This window comes from Heptranchias perlo, chromosome 20, assembly GCF_035084215.1.
Source record: "Heptranchias perlo isolate sHepPer1 chromosome 20, sHepPer1.hap1, whole genome shotgun sequence".
In the NCBI taxonomy this organism is placed as follows: domain Eukaryota; kingdom Metazoa; phylum Chordata; class Chondrichthyes; order Hexanchiformes; family Hexanchidae; genus Heptranchias; species Heptranchias perlo.
Window position 1 is genome coordinate 2,208,787 of NC_090344.1, and position 18,219 is coordinate 2,227,005.

The window sequence follows — 18,219 nt, forward strand, 5'->3', positions numbered from 1 at the left end:
GTCAGAATGAACATGGTTCAGTCCTGGATGTGATTAACAGCAGAATCCAACCCCTGCAGTCATATGTGAACTCGCTGGTGTCTCAGCACGTGTGATGACTGAGTGAATCCCTTCCCACACACGGAGCAGGTGAACAGTCTCTCCCCAATGGGCGTGAGTTGATGTGTCAGCAGATCATTTCTGCTTTCAAAGCTCTTCTCACAGTCAGTGAATTAACAGGTCACTCAATAGTGTGAACAAGTTGATGTCTCAGAAGGTGGGATGAATGAGTGAATCTCTTCCCACACACAGAGCAGGTGAACAGTCTCTCCCCAGTGTGAGTGTGTTGGTGTTTCAGCAGATCATTTGTGCTTTTAAAACACTTCTCACAGTCAGAACATTTAAAGGTGTTTCCCCAGGGTGAGTACGTTGGTGTGTCAGAAGGTGGGATGACCGAGTGAATCTCTTCTTACACACGGAGCAGATGAACGGCCTCTCCCCAGTGTGAGTGCGTTGGTGTCTCAGCAGTTCGTTTCTGCTTTTAAACCTCTTCTCACAGTCAGAACATTTAAAAGGTCTCTCATCAGAGTGAACTCGCTGGTGTGACAGAAGGTGGGATGACCGAGTGAATCTCTTCCCACACACAGAGCAGATGAACGGCCTCTCCCCAGTGTGAGTGCGTTGGTGTCTCAGCAGTTCGTTTCTGCTTTTAAACCTCTTCTCACAGTCAGAACATTTAAAAGGTCTCTCTTCAGAGTGAACTCGTTGGTGTGACAGAAGATGGGATGACCGAGTGAATCTCTTCTTACACACGGAGCAGCAGAATGGTCTCTCCCCAGTGTGAGTGCGTCGATGTCTCAGCAGTTCGTTTCTGCTTTTAAAGCTTTTCTCACAGTCAGAACATTTAAAAGGTCTCTCATCAGAGTTAACTCGCTGGTGTCTCAGCAGGGTGGATGACCGAGTGAATCTCTTCCCAAACACGGAGCAGGTGAACGGCCTCTCCCCAGTGTGAATGCGTTGGTGTGTCAGCAGATTAACTTTGCTTTTAAACCTCTTCTCACAGTCAGAACATTTAAAAGGTCTCTCATCAGAGTTAACTCGCTGGTGTCTCAGCAGGGTGGATGACCGAGTGAATCTCTTCCCAAACACGGAGCAGGTGAACGGCCTCTCCCCAGTGTGGGTGCGTTGGTGTGTCAGCAGATTAACTTTGCTTTTAAACCTCTTCTCACAGTCAGAACATTTAAAAGGTCTCTCATCAGTGTGAACTCGCTGGTGTCTCAGTAGGTGGGATGACCGAGTGAATCCCTTCCTACACACGGAGCAGGTGAACGGCCTCTCCCCAGTGTGAACTCGCTGGTGTGACAGAAGGTGGGATGACCGAGTAAATCTCTTCTTACGCTTCGAGCGGGTGAACGGCCTCTCCCCAGTGTGGGTGCGTTGGTGACTCCACAGTTCGTTTCTGCTTTTGAAGCTTTTCTTACAGTCAGAACATTTAAATGGTCTCTCATCAGAGTGAACTCGCTGGTGTGTCAGCAGGGTGGATGACCGAGTGAATCTCTTCTTACGCTTAAAGCGGGTGAACGGTCTCTCCCCAGTGTGAGTGCGTTGATGTCTCAGCAGTTCGTTTCTGATTTTAAATCTCTTCCCACAGTCAGAACATTTAAAAGGTCTCTCTTCAGTGTGAAATCGGTGGTGTGTCAGAAGATTGGATAACTGAGTGAATCTCTTCACACACACAGAGCAGGAGAACGGCCTCTCCCCAGTGTGAGTACGTTGGTGTGTCAGCAGATTACTTTTGCTTTTAAAACTCTTCCCACAGTCAGAACATTTGAAAGGTCTCTTATCAGAGTGAACCCGCTGGTGTATTAGCAGGATGGATGACTGAGTGAATCTCTTCTTACACACAGAGCAGGAGAACGGCTTCTCCCCAGTGTGAACTCGCTGGTGTTTCAGAAGGCTGGATAACTGAGTGAATCTCTTCCCACACACAGAGCAGGAGAACGGCTTCTCCCCAGTGTGAACTCGCTGGTGTGTCTGCAGTTCCTTTCTGCTTTTAAATCTCTTCTCACAGTCAGAGCATTTAAAAGGTCTCTCCCCTGTGTGAACTCGCTGGTGTGACAGAAGGTTGGATGACTGAGTGAATCTCTTCTTACACACGGAGCAGGTGAACGGCCTCTCCCCAGTGTGAACTCGCTGGTGTGTCAGAAGATTGGATAACTGAGTGAATCTCTTCACACACACAGAGCAGGAGAACGGCCTCTCCCCAGTGTGAACTCGTTGGTGTGTCAGCATATTGTTTCTGCTTTTAAATCTCTTCCCACAGTCAGAGCATTTAATAGGTCTCTCAACAGAGTGAACTCGTTGGTGTCTCAGAAGGTGGGATGAATGAGTGAATTTCATCTTGCACACGGAGCAGGTGAACGGTCTCTCCCCAGTGTGAACTCGCTGGTGTGTCAGCAGCGTGGATGACTGAGTGAATCTCTTCCCACACACGGAGCAGGTGAATGGCCTCTCCCCAGTGTGACTGCGTCGATGAATTTCCAGCTGTGACGGGGAATTGAATCCCTTCCCACAGTCCCCACATTTCCACGGTTTCTCCGTGGTCCGGGTGTCCTTGTGTCGCTCCAGGTTGGACGATCAGTTGAAGCCTCGTCCACACACAGAACACGTGTACGGTTTCTCCCCGCTGTGAATGGTGTGATGTTTTTTCAGGCTGTGTCACTGGTTAAAGCTCTTTCCACAGTCAGTGCACTGGAACACTCTCACTCGGGTGTTTGAAATCTTCTCCCAGAGACAGAACAGACGAACATTTCTCCTTCCACATTCAAAGGCCGATGATATTCAGGTGCTGATGATTCGAATGACTCTGTCAGATCTTGACATGAAGAGGTTTAAAAGTCATCACTGTAAATACAGGATCGAAATAAAGAACAGGCTGTGTTAGTGTCTACGGAACATTCTTTCCTCTCTTGTTCCCTCAAAGCTGCAAATCCCCCATCCCGCGCACTCTCCCTCCTCCCTGTGCTGAAATCTAAACCCATCGCATCATCTTTCAGTGGTCCTAAACCATGAGTGAAAGAAAGAGAGGGTGAATGTGAGAGAGTGAATGTGAGAGGGTGAATGTGAGAGGGTGAATGTGAGAGGGTGAATGTGAGAGGGTGAATGTGAGAGGGTGAATGTGAGAGGGTGAATGTGAGAGGGTGAATGTGAGAGGGTGAATGTGAGAGGGTGAATGTGAGAGGGTGAATGTGAGAGGGTGAATGTGAGAGGGTGAATGTGAGAGGGTGAATGTGAGAGGGTGAATGTGAGAGAGGGAATGTGAGAGAGGGAATGTGAGAGGGTGAATGTGAGAGGGTGAATGTGAGAGGGTGAATGTGAGAGAGGGAATGTGAGAGAGGGAATGTGAGAGAGGGAATGTGAGAGAGGGAATGTGAGAGAGGGAATGTGAGAGAGGGAATGTGAGAGAGGGAATGTGAGAGAGCGAATGTGAGAGAGCGAATGTGAGAGGGCGAATGTGAGAGGGGGAATGTGAGAGAGCGAATGTGAGAGAGCGAATGTGAGAGTGAAAGTGAGAGAGCGAATGTGAGAGCGAAAGTGAGAGAGCGAATGTGAGAGTGCGCATGTGAGACGGCGAATGTGAGAGGGCGAATGTGAGAGGGCGAATGTGAGAGGGCGAATGTGAGAGGGCGAATGTGAGAGGGCGAATGTGAGAGGGCGAATGTGAGAGGGCGAATGTGAGAGGGCGAATGTGAGAGGGCGAATGTGAGAGGGCGAATGTGAGAGGGCGAATGTGAGAGGGCGAATGTGAGAGGGCGAATGTGAGAGGGCGAATGTGAGAGGGCGAATGTGAGAGAGGGAATGTGAGAGAGGGAATGTGAGAGAGGGAATGTGAGAGAGGGAATGTGAGAGAGCGAATGTGAGAGGGCGAATGTGAGAGGGCGAATGTGAGAGGGCGAATGTGAGAGAGGGAATGTGAGAGAGGGAATGTGAGAGAGGGAATGTGAGAGAGGGAATGTGAGAGAGGGAATGTGAGAGAGCGTGAGAGAGCGAGTGTGAGAGAGCGAATGTGAGAGGGCGAATGTGAGAGGGCGAATGTGAGAGGGCGAATGTGAGCGAGCGAATGTGAGAGGGCGAATGTGAGAGGGCGAATGTGAGAGGGCGAATGTGAGAGAGCGAATGTGAGAGTGCGAATGTGAGAGGGCGAATGTGAGAGAGCGAATGTGAGAGAGGGAATGTGAGAGTGCGTGAGAGAGCGAGTGTGAGAGAGCGAGTGTGAGAGAGCGAATGTGAGAGAGCGAATGTGAGAGAGCGAATGTGAGAGGGCGAATGTGAGAGAGGGAATGTGAGAGAGGGAATGTGAGAGAGGGAATGTGAGAGGGTGAATGTGAGAGGGTGAATGTGAGAGGGCGAATGTGAGAGAGCGAATGTGAGAGAGCGAATGTGAGAGGGTGAATGCGAGAGAGTGAATGCGAGAGAGTGAATGTGAGAGAGGGAATGTGAGAGGGCGAATGTGAGAGGGCGAATGTGAGAGGGCGAATGTGAGAGGGCGAATGTGAGAGGGCGAATGTGAGAGGGCGAATGTGAGAGGGTGAATGTGAGAGGGGGAATGTGAGAGGGTGAATGTGAGAGTGCGTGAGAGAGTGAATGTGAGAGAGGGAATGTGAGAGGGTGAATGTGAGAGGGTGAATGTGAGAGGGTGAATGTGAGAGGGTGAATGTGAGAGGGTGAATGTGAGAGGGTTAATGTGAGAGGGTGAATGTGAGAGAGAGAATGTGAGAGAGAGAATGTGAGAGAGAGAATGTGAGAGGGTGAATGTGAGAGGGTGAATGTGAGAGGGTGAATGTGAGAGGGTGAATGTGAGAGGGTGAATGTGAGAGGGTGAATGTGAGAGGGTGAATGTGAGAGTGCGTGAGAGAGTGAATGTGAGAGGGCGAATGTGAGAGAGTGAATGTGAGAGAGAACGTGAGAGAGAGAACGTGAGAGAGAGAACGTGACAGTGCGAATATGAGAGAGTGAATGTGAGAGGGTGAATGTGAGAGAGGGAATGTGAGAGAGGGAATGTGAGAGGGTGAATGTGAGAGGGTGAATGTGAGAGGGTGAATGTGAGAGAGTGAATGTGAGAGAGCGAATGTGAGAGTGAATGTGAGAGTGAATGTGAGAGGGTGAATGTGAGAGGGTGAATGTGAGAGGGGGAATGTGAGAGGGGGAATGTGAGAGGGGGAATGTGAGAGAGGGAATGTGAGAGGGTGAATGTGAGAGGGTGAATGTGAGAGGGTGAATGTGAGAGGGTGAATGTGAGAGAGGGAATGTGAGAGAGCGAATGTGAGAGAGCGAATGTGAGAGAGCGAATGTGAGAGAGCGAATGTGAGAGAGCGAATGTGAGAGAGTGAATGTGAGAGGGTGAATGTGAGAGGGTGAATGTGAGAGGGTGAATGTGAGAGGGTGAATGTGAGAGGGGGAATGTGAGAGGGGGAATGTGAGAGAGCGAATGTGAGAGGGTGAATGTGAGAGTGAAAGTGAGAGAGCGAATGTGAGAGTGAAAGTGAGAGAGCGAATGTGAGAGGGCGAATGTGAGAGGGCGAATGTGAGAGGGCGAATGTGAGAGGGCGAATGTGAGAGAGCGAATGTGAGAGGGCGAATGTGAGAGGGCGAATGTGAGAGGGCGAATGTGAGAGAGCGAATGTGAGAGAGGGAATGTGAGAGTGCGTGAGAGAGCGAGTGTGAGAGAGCGAGTGTGAGAGAGCGAGTGTGAGAGAGCGAGTGTGAGAGAGCGAGTGTGAGAGAGCGAGTGTGAGAGAGCGAATGTGAGAGAGCGAATGTGAGAGAGCGAATGTGAGAGAGGGAATGTGAGAGAGGGAATGTGAGAGTGCGTGAGAGAGCGAGTGTGAGAGAGCGAGTGTGAGAGAGCGAGTGTGAGAGGGCGAATGTGAGAGGGCGAATGTGAGAGAGGGAATGTGAGAGAGGGAATGTGAGAGGGCGAATGTGAGAGAGAGAATGTGAGAGAGAGAATGTGAGAGGGTGAATGTGAGAGGGTGAATGTGAGAGGGTGAATGTGAGAGGGTGAATGTGAGAGTGCGTGAGAGAGTGAATGTGAGAGAGGGAATGTGAGAGGGTGAATGTGAGAGGGTGAATGTGAGAGGGTGAATGTGAGAGAGAGAATGTGAGAGAGAGAATGTGAGAGGGTGAATGTGAGAGGGTGAATGTGAGAGGGTGAATGTGAGAGTGCGTGAGAGAGTGAATGTGAGAGGGCGAATGTGAGAGAGTGAATGTGAGAGAGAACGTGAGAGAGAGAACGTGAGAGAGAGAACGTGACAGTGCGAATGTGAGAGAGCGAATGTGAGAGCGAATGTGAGAGAGTGAATGTGAGAGAGTGAATGTGAGAGAGTGAATGTGAGAGGGTGAATGTGAGAGAGGGAATGTGAGAGAGGGAATGTGAGAGAGGGAATGTGAGAGAGGGAATGTGAGAGAGGGAATGTGAGAGGGTGAATGTGAGAGTGCATGAGAGAGCGAATGTGAGAGTGCGTGAGAGAGCGAGTGAGAGAGCGATTGTGAGAGGGTGAACGAGAGAGAGTGAACATGAGAGAGAGAACGTGAGAGAGAGAACGTGAGAGAGAGAACGTGACAGTGCGAATGTGAGAGAGCGAATGTGAGAGCGAATGTGAGAGAGTGAATATGAGAGAGTGAATGTGAGAGGGTGAATGTGAGAGAGGGAATGTGAGAGGGTGAATGTGAGAGGGTGAATGTTAGAGAATGAATGCGAGAGAGTGAATGCGAGAGGGTGAATGTGAGAGGGTGAATGTGAGAGGGTGAATGTGAGAGGGTGAATGTGAGAGGGTGAATGTGAGAGGGTGAATGTGAGAGGGTGAATGTGAGAGGGTGAATGTGAGAGGGTGAATGTGAGAGGGTGAATGTGAGAGGGTGAATGTGAGAGGGGGAATGTGAGAGGGGGAATGTGAGAGGGGGAATGTGAGAGGGGGAATGTGAGAGAGCGAATCTGAGAGGGTGAATGTGAGAGTGAAAGTGGAGAGCGAATGTGAGAGTGAAAGTGAGAGAGCGAATGTGAGAGGGCGAATGTGAGAGGGCGAATGTGAGAGGGCGAATGTGAGAGGGCGAATGTGAGAGAGCGAATGTGAGAGGGCGAATGTGAGAGGGCGAATGTGAGAGAGGGAATGTGAGAGAGGGAATGTGAGAGAGGGAATGTGAGAGAGGGAATGTGAGAGTGCGTGAGAGAGCGAGTGTGAGAGAGCGAATGTGAGAGGGCGAATGTGAGAGAGCGAATGTGAGAGGGCGAATGTGAGAGGGCGAATGTGAGAGAGGGAATGTGAGAGAGGGAATGTGAGAGAGGGAATGTGAGAGAGGGAATGTGAGAGTGCGTGAGAGAGCGAGTGTGAGAGAGCGAATGTGAGAGGGCGAATGTGAGAGAGCGAATGTGAGAGGGCGAATGTGAGAGGGCGAATGTGAGAGAGCGAATGTGAGAGAGCGAATGTGAGAGAGCGAATGTGAGAGAGGGAATGTGAGAGTGCGTGAGAGAGCGAGTGTGAGAGAGCGAATGTGAGAGGGCGAATGTGAGAGGGCGAATGTGAGAGGGCGAATGTGAGAGAGGGAATGTGAGAGGGTGAATGTGAGAGGGCGAATGTGAGAGGGTGAATGTGAGAGGGCGAATGTGAGAGGGTGAATGTGAGAGGGTGAATGTGAGAGAGCGAATGTGAGAGAGCGAATGTGAGAGGGTGAATGTGAGAGAGGGAATGTGAGAGAGGGAATGTGAGAGAGGGAATGTGAGAGAGGGAATGTGAGAGAGGGAATGTGAGAGGGTGAATGTGAGAGGGTGAATGTGAGAGAGTGAATGTGAGAGTGCATGAGAGAGCGAATGTGAGAGTGCGTGAGAGAGCGAGTGAGAGAGCGAATGTGAGAGAGCGATTGTGAGAGGGTGAACGAGAGAGAGTGAACATGAGAGAGAGAACGTGAGAGAGAGAACGTGACAGTGCGAATGTGAGAGAGCGAATGTGAGAGCGAATGTGAGAGAGTGAATATGAGAGAGTGAATGTGAGAGGGTGAATGTGAGAGAGGGAATGTGAGAGGGTGAATGTGAGAGGGTGAATGTTAGAGAATGAATGTGAGAGAGTGAATGTGAGAGGGTGAATGTGAGAGAGCGAATGTGAGAGAGCGAATGTGAGAGGGTGAATGTGAGAGGGTGAATGTGAGAGGGGGAATGTGAGAGGGGGAATGTGAGAGGGGGAATGTGAGAGGGGGAATGTGAGAGGGGGAATGTGAGAGGGGGAATGTGAGAGGGGGAATGTGAGAGAGCGAATGTGAGAGGGTGAATGTGAGAGTGAAAGTGAGAGAGCGAATGTGAGAGTGAAAGTGAGAGAGCGAATGTGAGAGTGCGCATGTGAGACAGCGAATGTGAGAGGGCGAATGTGAGAGGGCGAATGTGAGAGGGCGAATGTGAGAGGGCGAATGTGAGAGAGTGAAAGTGACAGTGCGTGAGAGAGTGAATGTGAGAGGGTGAATGTGAGAGGGTGAATGTGAGAGGGTGAATGTGAGAGAGAGAATGTGAGAGGGCGAATGTGAGAGGGCGAATGTGAGAGGGCGAATGTGAGAGGGCGAATGTGAGAGGGCGAATGTGAGAGAGTGAAAGTGACAGTGCGTGAGAGAGTGAATGTGAGAGGGTGAATGTGAGAGGGTGAATGTGAGAGGGTGAATGTGAGAGAGAGAATGTGAGAGGGTGAATGTGAGAGGGTGAATGTGAGAGGGTGAATGTGAGAGGGTGAATGTGAGAGGGTGAATGTGAGAGGGTGAATGTGAGAGGGTGAATGTGAGAGGGTGAATGTGAGAGGGTGAATGTGAGAGGGTGAATGTGAGGGAGGGAATGTGAGAGAGGGAATGTGAGAGTGCGTGAGAGAGCGAGTGTGAGAGAGCGAATGTGAGAGAGCGAATGTGAGAGGGCGAATGTGAGAGAGCGAATGTGAGAGAGCGAATGTGAGAGGCTGAATGTGAGAGGGTGAATGTGAGAGAGTGAATGTGAGAGGCTGAATGTGAGAGGGTGAATGTGAGAGAGTGAATGTGAGAGGGTGAATGAGACAGTGCATGAGCGAGTGAATGTGAGAGAGCGAATGTGAGAGGGCGAATGTGAGAGAGCGAATGTGAGAGGGCGAATGTGAGAGAGCGAATGTGAGAGAGCGAATGTGAGAGGGCGAATGTGAGAGGGCGAATGTGAGAGGGCGAATGTGAGAGGGCGAATGTGAGAGAGCGAATGTGAGAGGGTGAATGTGAGAGAGCGAATGTGAGAGAGCGAATGTGAGAGAGCGAATGTGAGAGGGTGAATGTGAGAGAGTGAATGTGAGAGGGCGAATGTGAGAGGGCGAATGTGAGAGGGCGAATGTGAGAGGGCGAATGTGAGAGGGCGAATGTGAGAGGGCGAATGTGAGAGGGCGAATGTGAGAGGGCGAATGTGAGAGGGCGAATGTGAGAGAGCGAATGTGAGAAGGTGAATGTGAGAGAGTGAATGTGAGAGGGCGAATGTGAGAGAGGTAATGTGAGGGGGCGAATGTGAGAGGGCGAATGTGAGAGGGCGAATGTGAGAGGGCGAATGTGAGAGGGCGAATGTGAGAGGGCGAATGTGAGAGAGTGAATGTGAGAGGGCGAATGTGAGAGGGCGAATGTGAGAGAGCGAATGTGAGAGGGCGAATGTGAGAGGGCGAATGTGAGAGAGCGAATGTGAGAGGGCGAACGTGAGAGGGCGAACGTGAGAGGGCGAATGTGAGAGGGCGAATGTGAGAGAGCGAATGTGAGAGGGCGAATGTGAGAGAGGTAATGTGAGGGGGCGAATGTGAGAGAGGTAATGTGAGGGGGCGAATGTGAGAGGGCGAATGTGAGAGGGCGAATGTGAGAGGGCGAATGTGAGAGGGCGAATGTGAGAGAGCGAATGTGAGAGAGTGAATGTGAGAGGGCGAATGTGAGAGAGCGAACGTGAGAGGGCGAACGTGAGAGAGCGAACGTGAGAGAGCGAATGTGAGAGGGCGAATGTGAGAGAGCGAATGTGAGAGGGCGAATGTGAGAGGGCGAATGTGAGAGAGCGAATGTGAGAGGGCGAATGTGAGAGGGCGAACGTGAGAGGGCGAACGTGAGAGGGCGAATGTGAGAGAGCGAATGTGAGAGGGCGAACGTGAGAGGGCGAACGTGAGAGAGGGAATGTGAGAGGGCGAATGTGAGAGGGCGAATGTGAGAGGGCGAATGTGAGAGGGCGAATGTGAGAGGGCGAATGTGAGAGAGCGAATGTGAGAGGGCGAATCTGAGAGAGCGAATGTGAGAGGGCGAATGTGAGAGGGCGAATGTGAGAGGGCGAATGTGAGAGAGGGAATGTGAGAGGGCGAATGTGAGAGAGCGAATGTGAGAGAGGGAATGTGAGAGAGGGAATGTGAGAGAGGGAATGTGAGAGAGGGAATGTGAGAGTGTGTGAGAGTGCGTGAGAGAGCGAATGTGAGAGAGCGAATGTGAGAGAGCGAATGTGAGAGAGCGAATGTGAGAGGGCGAATGTGAGAGGGCGAATGTGAGAGAGCGAATGTGAGAGGGCGAATGTGAGAGGGCGAATGTGAGAGAGCGAATGTGAGAGAGGGAATGTGAGAGTGCGTGAGAGAGCGAGTGTGAGAGAGCGAATGTGAGAGGGCGAATGTGAGAGAGGGAATGTGAGAGAGGGAATGTGAGAGAGGGAATGTGAGAGAGGGAATGTGAGAGGGCGAATGTGAGAGGGCGAATGTGAGAGAGAGAACGTGAGAGAGAGAACGTGAGAGAGAGAACGTGAGAGAGAGAACGTGACAGTGCGAATGTGAGAGAGCGAATGTGAGAGCGAATGTGAGAGGGTGAATGTGAGAGGGTGAATGTGAGAGGGTGAATGTGAGAGGGTGAATGTGAGAGGGTGAATGTGAGAGGGTGAATGTGAGAGGGTGAATATGAGAGGGTGAATGTGAGAGAGCGAATGTGAGAGTGAATGTGAGAGGGTGAATGTGAGAGTGAAAGTGAGAGAGCGAATGTGAGAGTGAAAGTGAGAGAGCGAATGTGAGAGGGCGAATGTGAGAGGGCGAATGTGAGAGGGCGAATGTGAGAGGGCGAATGTGAGAGGGCGAATGTGAGAGGGCGAATGTGAGAGGGCGAATGTGAGAGAGAAAATGTGAGAGGGAGAATGTGAGAGAGGGAATGTGAGAGAGCGAATGTGAGAGAGCGAATGTGAGAGAGTGAATGTGAGAGAGCGAATGTGAGAGAGCGAATGTGAGAGGCTGAATGTGAGAGGCTGAATGTGAGAGGCTGAATGTGAGAGGGTGAATGTGAGAGAGTGAATGTGAGAGAGTGAATGTGAGAGGGTGAATGAGACAGTGCATGAGCGAGTGAATGTGAGGGAGCGAATGTGAGAGAGCGAATGTGAGAGGCTGAATGTGAGAGGGTGAATGTGAGAGAGTGAATGTGAGAGAGTGAATGTGAGAGGGTGAATGAGACAGTGCATGAGCGAGTGAATGTGAGAGAGCGAATGTGAGAGAGTGAATGCGAGAGGGTGAATGAGACAGTGCATGAGCGAGTGAATATGAGAGTGCGTGAGAGAGTGAAAGTGACAGTGCGTGAGAGAGTGAATGTGAGAGGGTGAATGTGAGAGGGTGAATGTGAGAGGGTGAATGTGAGAGGGCGAATGTGAGAGGGCGAATGTGAGAGAGTGAATGTGAGAGAGCGAACGTGAGAGGGCGAACGTGAGAGGGCGAATGTGAGAGAGTGAATGTGAGAGAGCGAATGTGAGAGAGCGAATGTGAGAGAGCGAATGTGAGAGAGCGAATGTGAGAGAGGGAATGTGAGAGGGCGAATGTGAGAGAGCGAATGTGAGAGAGGGAATGTGAGAGAGGGAATGTGAGAGGGCGAATGTGAGAGAGCGAATGTGAGAGAGCGAATGTGAGAGAGGGAATGTGAGAGTGTGTGAGAGTGCGTGAGAGAGCGAGTGTGAGAGAGCGAATGTGAGAGAGCGAATGTGAGAGGGTGAATGTGAGAGGGTGAATGTGAGAGGGTGAATGTGAGAGAGCGAATGTGAGAGGGTGAATGTGAGAGAGCGAATGTGAGAGGGCGAATGTGAGAGGGTGAATGTGAGAGAGCGAATGTGAGAGGGCGAATGTGAGAGAGCGAGTGTAAGAGAGCGAATGTGAGAGGGCGAATGTGGGAGAGGGAATGTGAGAGAGGGAATGTGAGAGAGGGAATGTGAGAGAGGGAATGTGAGAGGGCGAATGTGAGAGAGTGAATGTGAGAGGCTGAACGTGAGAGAGTGAATGTGAGAGAGGGTGAATGTGAGAGGGTGAATGTGAGAGGGTTAATGTGAGAGGGTGAATGTGAGAGAGCGAATGTGAGAGGGCGAATGTGAGAGGGCGAATGTGAGAGGGCGAATGTGAGAGGGTGAATGTGAGAGGGTGAATGTGAGAGAGCGAATGTGAGAGGGCGAATGTGAGAGAGTGAATGTGAGAGGGCGAATGTGAGAGGGCGAATGTGAGAGGGCGAATGTGAGAGGGCGAATGCGAGAGGGCGAATGTGAGAGAGTGAATGTGAGAGAGTGAATGTGAGAGAGTGAATGTGAGAGGGCGAATGTGAGAGAGGTAATGTGAGGGGGCGAATGTGAGAGGGCGAATGTGAGAGGGCGAATGTGAGAGGGCGAATGTGAGAGAGCGAATGTGAGAGAGTGAATGTGAGAGGGCGAATGTGAGAGAGCGAACGTGAGAGGGCGAACGTGAGAGAGCGAACGTGAGAGAGCGAATGTGAGAGGGCGAATGTGAGAGGGCGAATGTGAGAGAGCGAATGTGAGAGGGCGAATGTGAGAGGGCGAACGTGAGAGGGCGAATGTGAGAGGGCGAATGTGAGCGAGCGAATGTGAGAGGGCGAACGTGAGAGGGCGAATGTGAGAGGGCGAATGTGAGAGGGCGAATGTGAGAGGGCGAATGTGAGAGGGCGAATGTGAGAGAGCGAATGTGAGAGGGCGAATCTGAGAGAGCGAATGTGAGAGGGCGAATGTGAGAGGGCGAATGTGAGAGAGGGAATGTGAGAGGGCGAATGTGAGAGGGCGAATGTGAGAGAGGGAATGTGAGAGAGGGAATGTGAGAGTGTGTGAGAGTGCGTGAGAGAGCGAATGTGAGAGAGCGAATGTGAGAGAGTGAATGTGAGAGAGCGAATGTGAGAGGGCGAATGTGAGAGGGTGAATGTGAGAGAGCGAATGTGAGAGGGCGAATGTGAGAGAGGGAATGTGAGAGTGCGTGAGAGAGCGAGTGTGAGAGAGCGAATGTGAGAGGGCGAATGTGAGAGAGGGAATGTGAGAGAGGGAATGTGAGAGGGCGAATGTGAGAGGGCGAATGTGAGAGGGCGAATGTGAGACGGCGAATGTGAGAGGGCGAATGTGAGAGAGTGAATGTGAGAGGGCGAATGTGAGAGAGTGAATGTGAGAGAGTGAACGTGAGAGAGTGAACGTGAGAGAGTGAATGTGAGAGAGGGAATGTGAGAGGGTGAATGTGAGAGGGTTAATGTGAGAGGGTGAATGTGAGAGAGAGAATGTGAGAGGGTGAATGTGAGAGGGTTAATGTGAGAGAGAGAATGTGAGAGGGTGAATGTGAGAGGGCGAATGTGAGAGAGGGAATGTGAGAGGGCGAATGTGAGAGGGCGAATGTGAGAGGGCGAATGTGAGAGGGCGAATGTGAGAGAGCGAATGTGAGAGAGCGAATGTGAGAGAGGGAATGTGAGAGGGTGAATGTGAGAGGGTTAATGTGAGAGGGTGAATGTGAGAGGGTGAATGTGAGAGAGAGAATGTGAGAGGGTGAATGTGAGAGGGTTAATGTGAGAGGGTGAATGTGAGAGAGAGAATGTGAGAGGGTGAATGTGAGAGGGTTAATGTGAGAGGGTGAATGTGAGTGAGAGAATGTGAGAGGGTGAATGTGAGAGTGCCTGAGAGAGTGAATGTGAGAGAGGGAATGTGAGAGTGCGTGAGAGAGCGAGTGAGAGAGCGAATGTGAGAGAGCGATTGTGAGAGGGTGAACGAGAGAGAGTGAACGTGAGAGAGAGAACGTGAGAGAGAGAACGTGAGAGAGAGAACGTGAGAGAGAGAACGTGAGAGAGAGAACGTGAGAGAGAGAACGTGAGAGAGAGAACGTGAGAGAGAGAACGTGAGAGAGAGAACGTGACAGTGCGAATGTGAGAGAGCGAATGTGAGAGGGTGAATATGAGAGGGTGAATGTGAGAGAGCGAATGTGAGAGAGCGAATGTGAGAGGGTGAATGTGAGAGTGAAAGTGAGAGAGCGAATGTGAGAGTGAAAGTGAGAGAGCGAATGTGAGAGGGCGAATGTGAGAGGGCGAATGTGAGAGGGCGAATGTGAGAGAGAAAATGTGAGAGGGAGAATGTGAGAGAGCGAATGTGAGAGAGCGAATGTGAGAGAGTGAATGTGAGAGAGCGAATGTGAGAGGCTGAATGTGAGAGGCTGAATGTGAGAGGGTGAATGTGAGAGAGTGAATGTGAGAGAGTGAATGTGAGAGGGTGAATGAGACAGTGCATGAGCGAGTGAATGTGAGAGAGCGAATGTGAGAGAGCGAATGTGAGAGGCTGAATGTGAGAGGGTGAATGTGAGAGAGTGAATGTGAGAGAGTGAATGTGAGAGGGTGAATGAGACAGTGCATGAGCGAGTGAATGTGAGAGAGCGAATGTGAGAGAGTGAATGCGAGAGGGTGAATGAGACAGTGCATGAGCGAGTGAATACGAGAGTGCGTGAGAGAGTGAAAGTGACAGTGCGTGAGAGAGTGAATGTGAGAGGGCGAATGTGAGAGGGTGAATGTGAGAGGGTGAATGTGAGAGGGCGAATGTGAGAGGGCGAATGTGAGAGAGTGAATGTGAGAGAGCGAACGTGAGAGGGCGAACGTGAGAGGGCGAACGTGAGAGGGCGAACGTGAGAGGGCGAATGTGAGAGAGCGAATGTGAGAGAGCGAATGTGAGAGAGCGAATGTGAGAGAGCGAATGTGAGAGAGGGAATGTGAGAGGGCGAATGTGAGAGGGCGAATGTGAGAGAGCGAATGTGAGAGAGGGAATGTGAGAGAGGGAATGTGAGAGAGGGAATGTGAGAGGGCGAATGTGAGAGAGCGAATGTGAGAGAGCGAATGTGAGAGAGGGAATGTGAGAGTGTGTGAGAGTGCGTGAGAGAGCGAGTGTGAGAGAGCGAATGTGAGAGAGCGAATGTGAGAGAGCGAATGTGAGAGAGCGAATGTGAGAGGGTGAATGTGAGAGAGCGAATGTGAGAGGGTGAATGTGAGAGAGCGAATGTGAGAGGGCGAATGTGAGAGGGTGAATGTGAGAGAGCGAATGTGAGAGGGCGAATGTGAGAGAGCGAGTGTGAGAGGGCGAATGTGAGAGGGCGAATGTGAGAGGGCGAATGTGAGAGAGGGAATGTGAGAGAGGGAATGTGAGAGGGCGAATGTGAGAGGGCGAATGTGAGAGAGCGAATGTGAGAGAGTGAATGTGAGAGGCTGAACGTGAGAGAGTGAATGTGAGAGGGTGAATGTGAGAGGGTGAATGTGAGAGGGTTAATGTGAGAGGGTGAATGTGAGAGAGAGAATGTGAGAGGGTGAATGTGAGAGGGTGAATGTGAGAGGGTGAATGTGAGAGAGAGAATGTGAGAGGGTGAATGTGAGAGGGTGAATGTGAGAGGGTTAATGTGAGAGAGAGAATGTGAGAGGGTGAATGTGAGAGGGTGAATGTGAGAGTGCGTGAGAGAGTGAATGTGAGAGAGGGAATGTGAGAGTGCGTGAGAGAGCGAGTGAGAGAGCGAATGTGAGAGAGCGATTGTGAGAGGGTGAACGAGAGAGAGTGAACATGAGAGAGAGAACGTGAGAGAGAGAACGTGAGAGAGAGAACGTGAGAGTGCGAATGTGAGAGAGCGAATGTGAGAGTGAATGTGAGAGAGTGAATGTGAGAGAGTGAATGTGAGAGGGTGAATGTGAGAGGGTGAATGTGAGAGAGCGAATGTGAGAGAGCGAATGTGAGAGAGCGAATGTGAGAGTGAATGTGAGAGGGTGAATGTGAGAGTGAAAGTGAGAGAGCGAATGTGAGAGTGAAAGTGAGAGAGCGAATGTGAGAGGGCGAATGTGAGAGGGCGAATGTGAGAGGGCGAATGTGAGAGGGCGAATGTGAGAGGGTGAATGTGAGAGAGGGAATGTGAGAGAGCGAATGTGAGAGAGCGAATGTGAGAGAGCGAATGTGAGAGGCTGAATGTGAGAGGCTGAATGTGAGAGGGTGAATGTGAGAGAGTGAATGTGAGAGGGTGAATGTGAGAGGCTGAATGTGAGAGGGTGAATGTGAGAGAGTGAATGTGAGAGAGTGAATGTAAGAGGGTGAATGAGACAGTGCATGAGCGAGTGAATGTGAGAGAGCGAATGTGAGAGAGCGAATGTGAGAGAGTGAATGCGAGAGGGTGAATGAGACAGTGCATGAGCGAGTGAATATGAGAGTGCGTGAGAGAGTGAAAGTGACAGTGCGTGAGAGAGTGAATGTGAGAGGGTGAATGTGAGAGGGTGAATGTGAGAGGGTGAATGTGAGAGGGTGAATGTGAGAGGGTGAATGTGAGAGAGCGAATGTGAGAGAGCGAATGTGAGAGGGTGAATGTGAGAGGGTGAATGTGAGAGGGTGAATGTGAGAGGGGAAAGTGAGAGAGCGAATGTGAGAGGGCGAATGTGAGAGGGCGAATGTGAGAGGGCGAATGTGAGAGGGCGAATGTGAGAGGGCGAATGTGAGAGGGCGAATGTGAGAGGGCGAATGTGAGAGGGCGAATGTGAGAGGGCGAATGTGAGAGAGTGAATGTGAGAGAGCGAATGTGAGAGAGTGAATGTGAGAGGGTGAATGTGAGAGGGTGAATGTGAGAGGGTGAATGTGAGAGAGCGAATGTGAGAGTGCGTGAGAGGGTGAATGTGAGAGGGTGAATGTGAGAGGGCGAATGTGAGAGGGCGAATGTGAGAGGGCGAATGTGAGAGGGACGAATGTGAGGGAGTGAATGTGAGAGGGCGAATGTGAGAGGGCGAATGTGAGAGGGCGAATGTGAGAGAGGGAATGTATGAGAGGGAATGTGAGAGGGTGAATGTGAGAGGGTGAATGTGAGAGGGCGAATGTGAGAGAGTGAATGTGAGAGGGTGAATGTGAGAGGGCGAATGTGAGAGAGTGAATGTGAGAGGGCGAATGTGAGAGAGGGAATGTGAGAGGGCGAATGTGAGAGGGCGAATGTGAGAGGGCGAATGTGAGAGGGCGAATGTGAGAGGGCGAATGTGAGAGAGCGAATGTGAGAGGGCGAATGTGAGAGGGCGAATGTGAGAGGGCGAATGTGAGAGGGCGAATGTGAGAGGGCAAATGTGAGAGGGCGAATGTGAGAGGGCGAATGTGAGAGAGCGAATGCGAGAGGGCGAATGTGAGAGGGCGAATGTGAGAGGGCGAATGTGAGAGGGCAATTGTGAGAGAGGGAATGTGAGAGGGCGAACGTGAGAGGGCGAATGTGAGAGAGGGAATGTGAGAGGGCGAACGTGAGAGGGCGAATGTGAGAGAGGGAATGTGAGAGGGCGAACGTGAGAGAGGGAATGTGAGAGGGCGAATGTGAGAGGGCGAATGTGAGAGAGGGAACGTGAGAGGGCGAACGTGAGAGGGCGAATGTGAGAGAGGGAATGTGAGAGGGCGAATGTGAGAGGGCGAATGTGAGAGGGCAATTGTGAGAGAGGGAATGTGAGAGGGCGAACGTGAGAGGGCGAATGTGAGAGAGGGAATGTGAGAGGGCGAACGTGAGAGGGCGAATGTGAGAGAGGGAATGTGAGAGGGCGAACGTGAGAGGGCGAACGTGAGAGAGGGAATGTGAGAGGGCGAATGTGAGAGAGTGAATGTGAGAGGGTGAATGTGAGAGGGTGAATGTGAGAGGGTGAATGTGAGAGAGTGAATGTGAGATGGCGAATGTGAGAGTGCGAATGTGAGAGGGTGAACGTGAGAGGGCGAATGTGAGAGGGCGAATGTGAGAGGGCGAATGTGAGAGAGTGAATGTGAGATGGCGAATGTGAGAGTGCGAATGTGAGAGGGTGAACGTGAGAGGGCGATTGTGAGAGAGTGAATGTGAGAGAGTCAATGTGGGAGCGTGAATGTGAGAGAGTGAATGTGAGAGGGTGAATGTGAGAGGGCGAATGTGAGAGAGCGAATGTGAGAGAGTGAATGTGAGAGCG

At 51.2% G+C, this 18,219-nt stretch overlaps 1 protein-coding gene across 1 annotated transcript in view; it reads right to left on the bottom strand.

Moving 5' to 3' along the window:
* LOC137335560 (zinc finger protein 850-like) overlaps positions 1–18,219 on the bottom strand; it is a 91,323-nt gene that overhangs the window by 26,930 nt on the left and 46,174 nt on the right. The window contains exon 2 of the mRNA XM_068000876.1: positions 652–2,600. Coding sequence (XP_067856977.1) covers positions 652–2,600 — 1,949 coding nt within the window. The remainder of the gene's footprint in view (positions 1–651; positions 2,601–18,219) is intronic.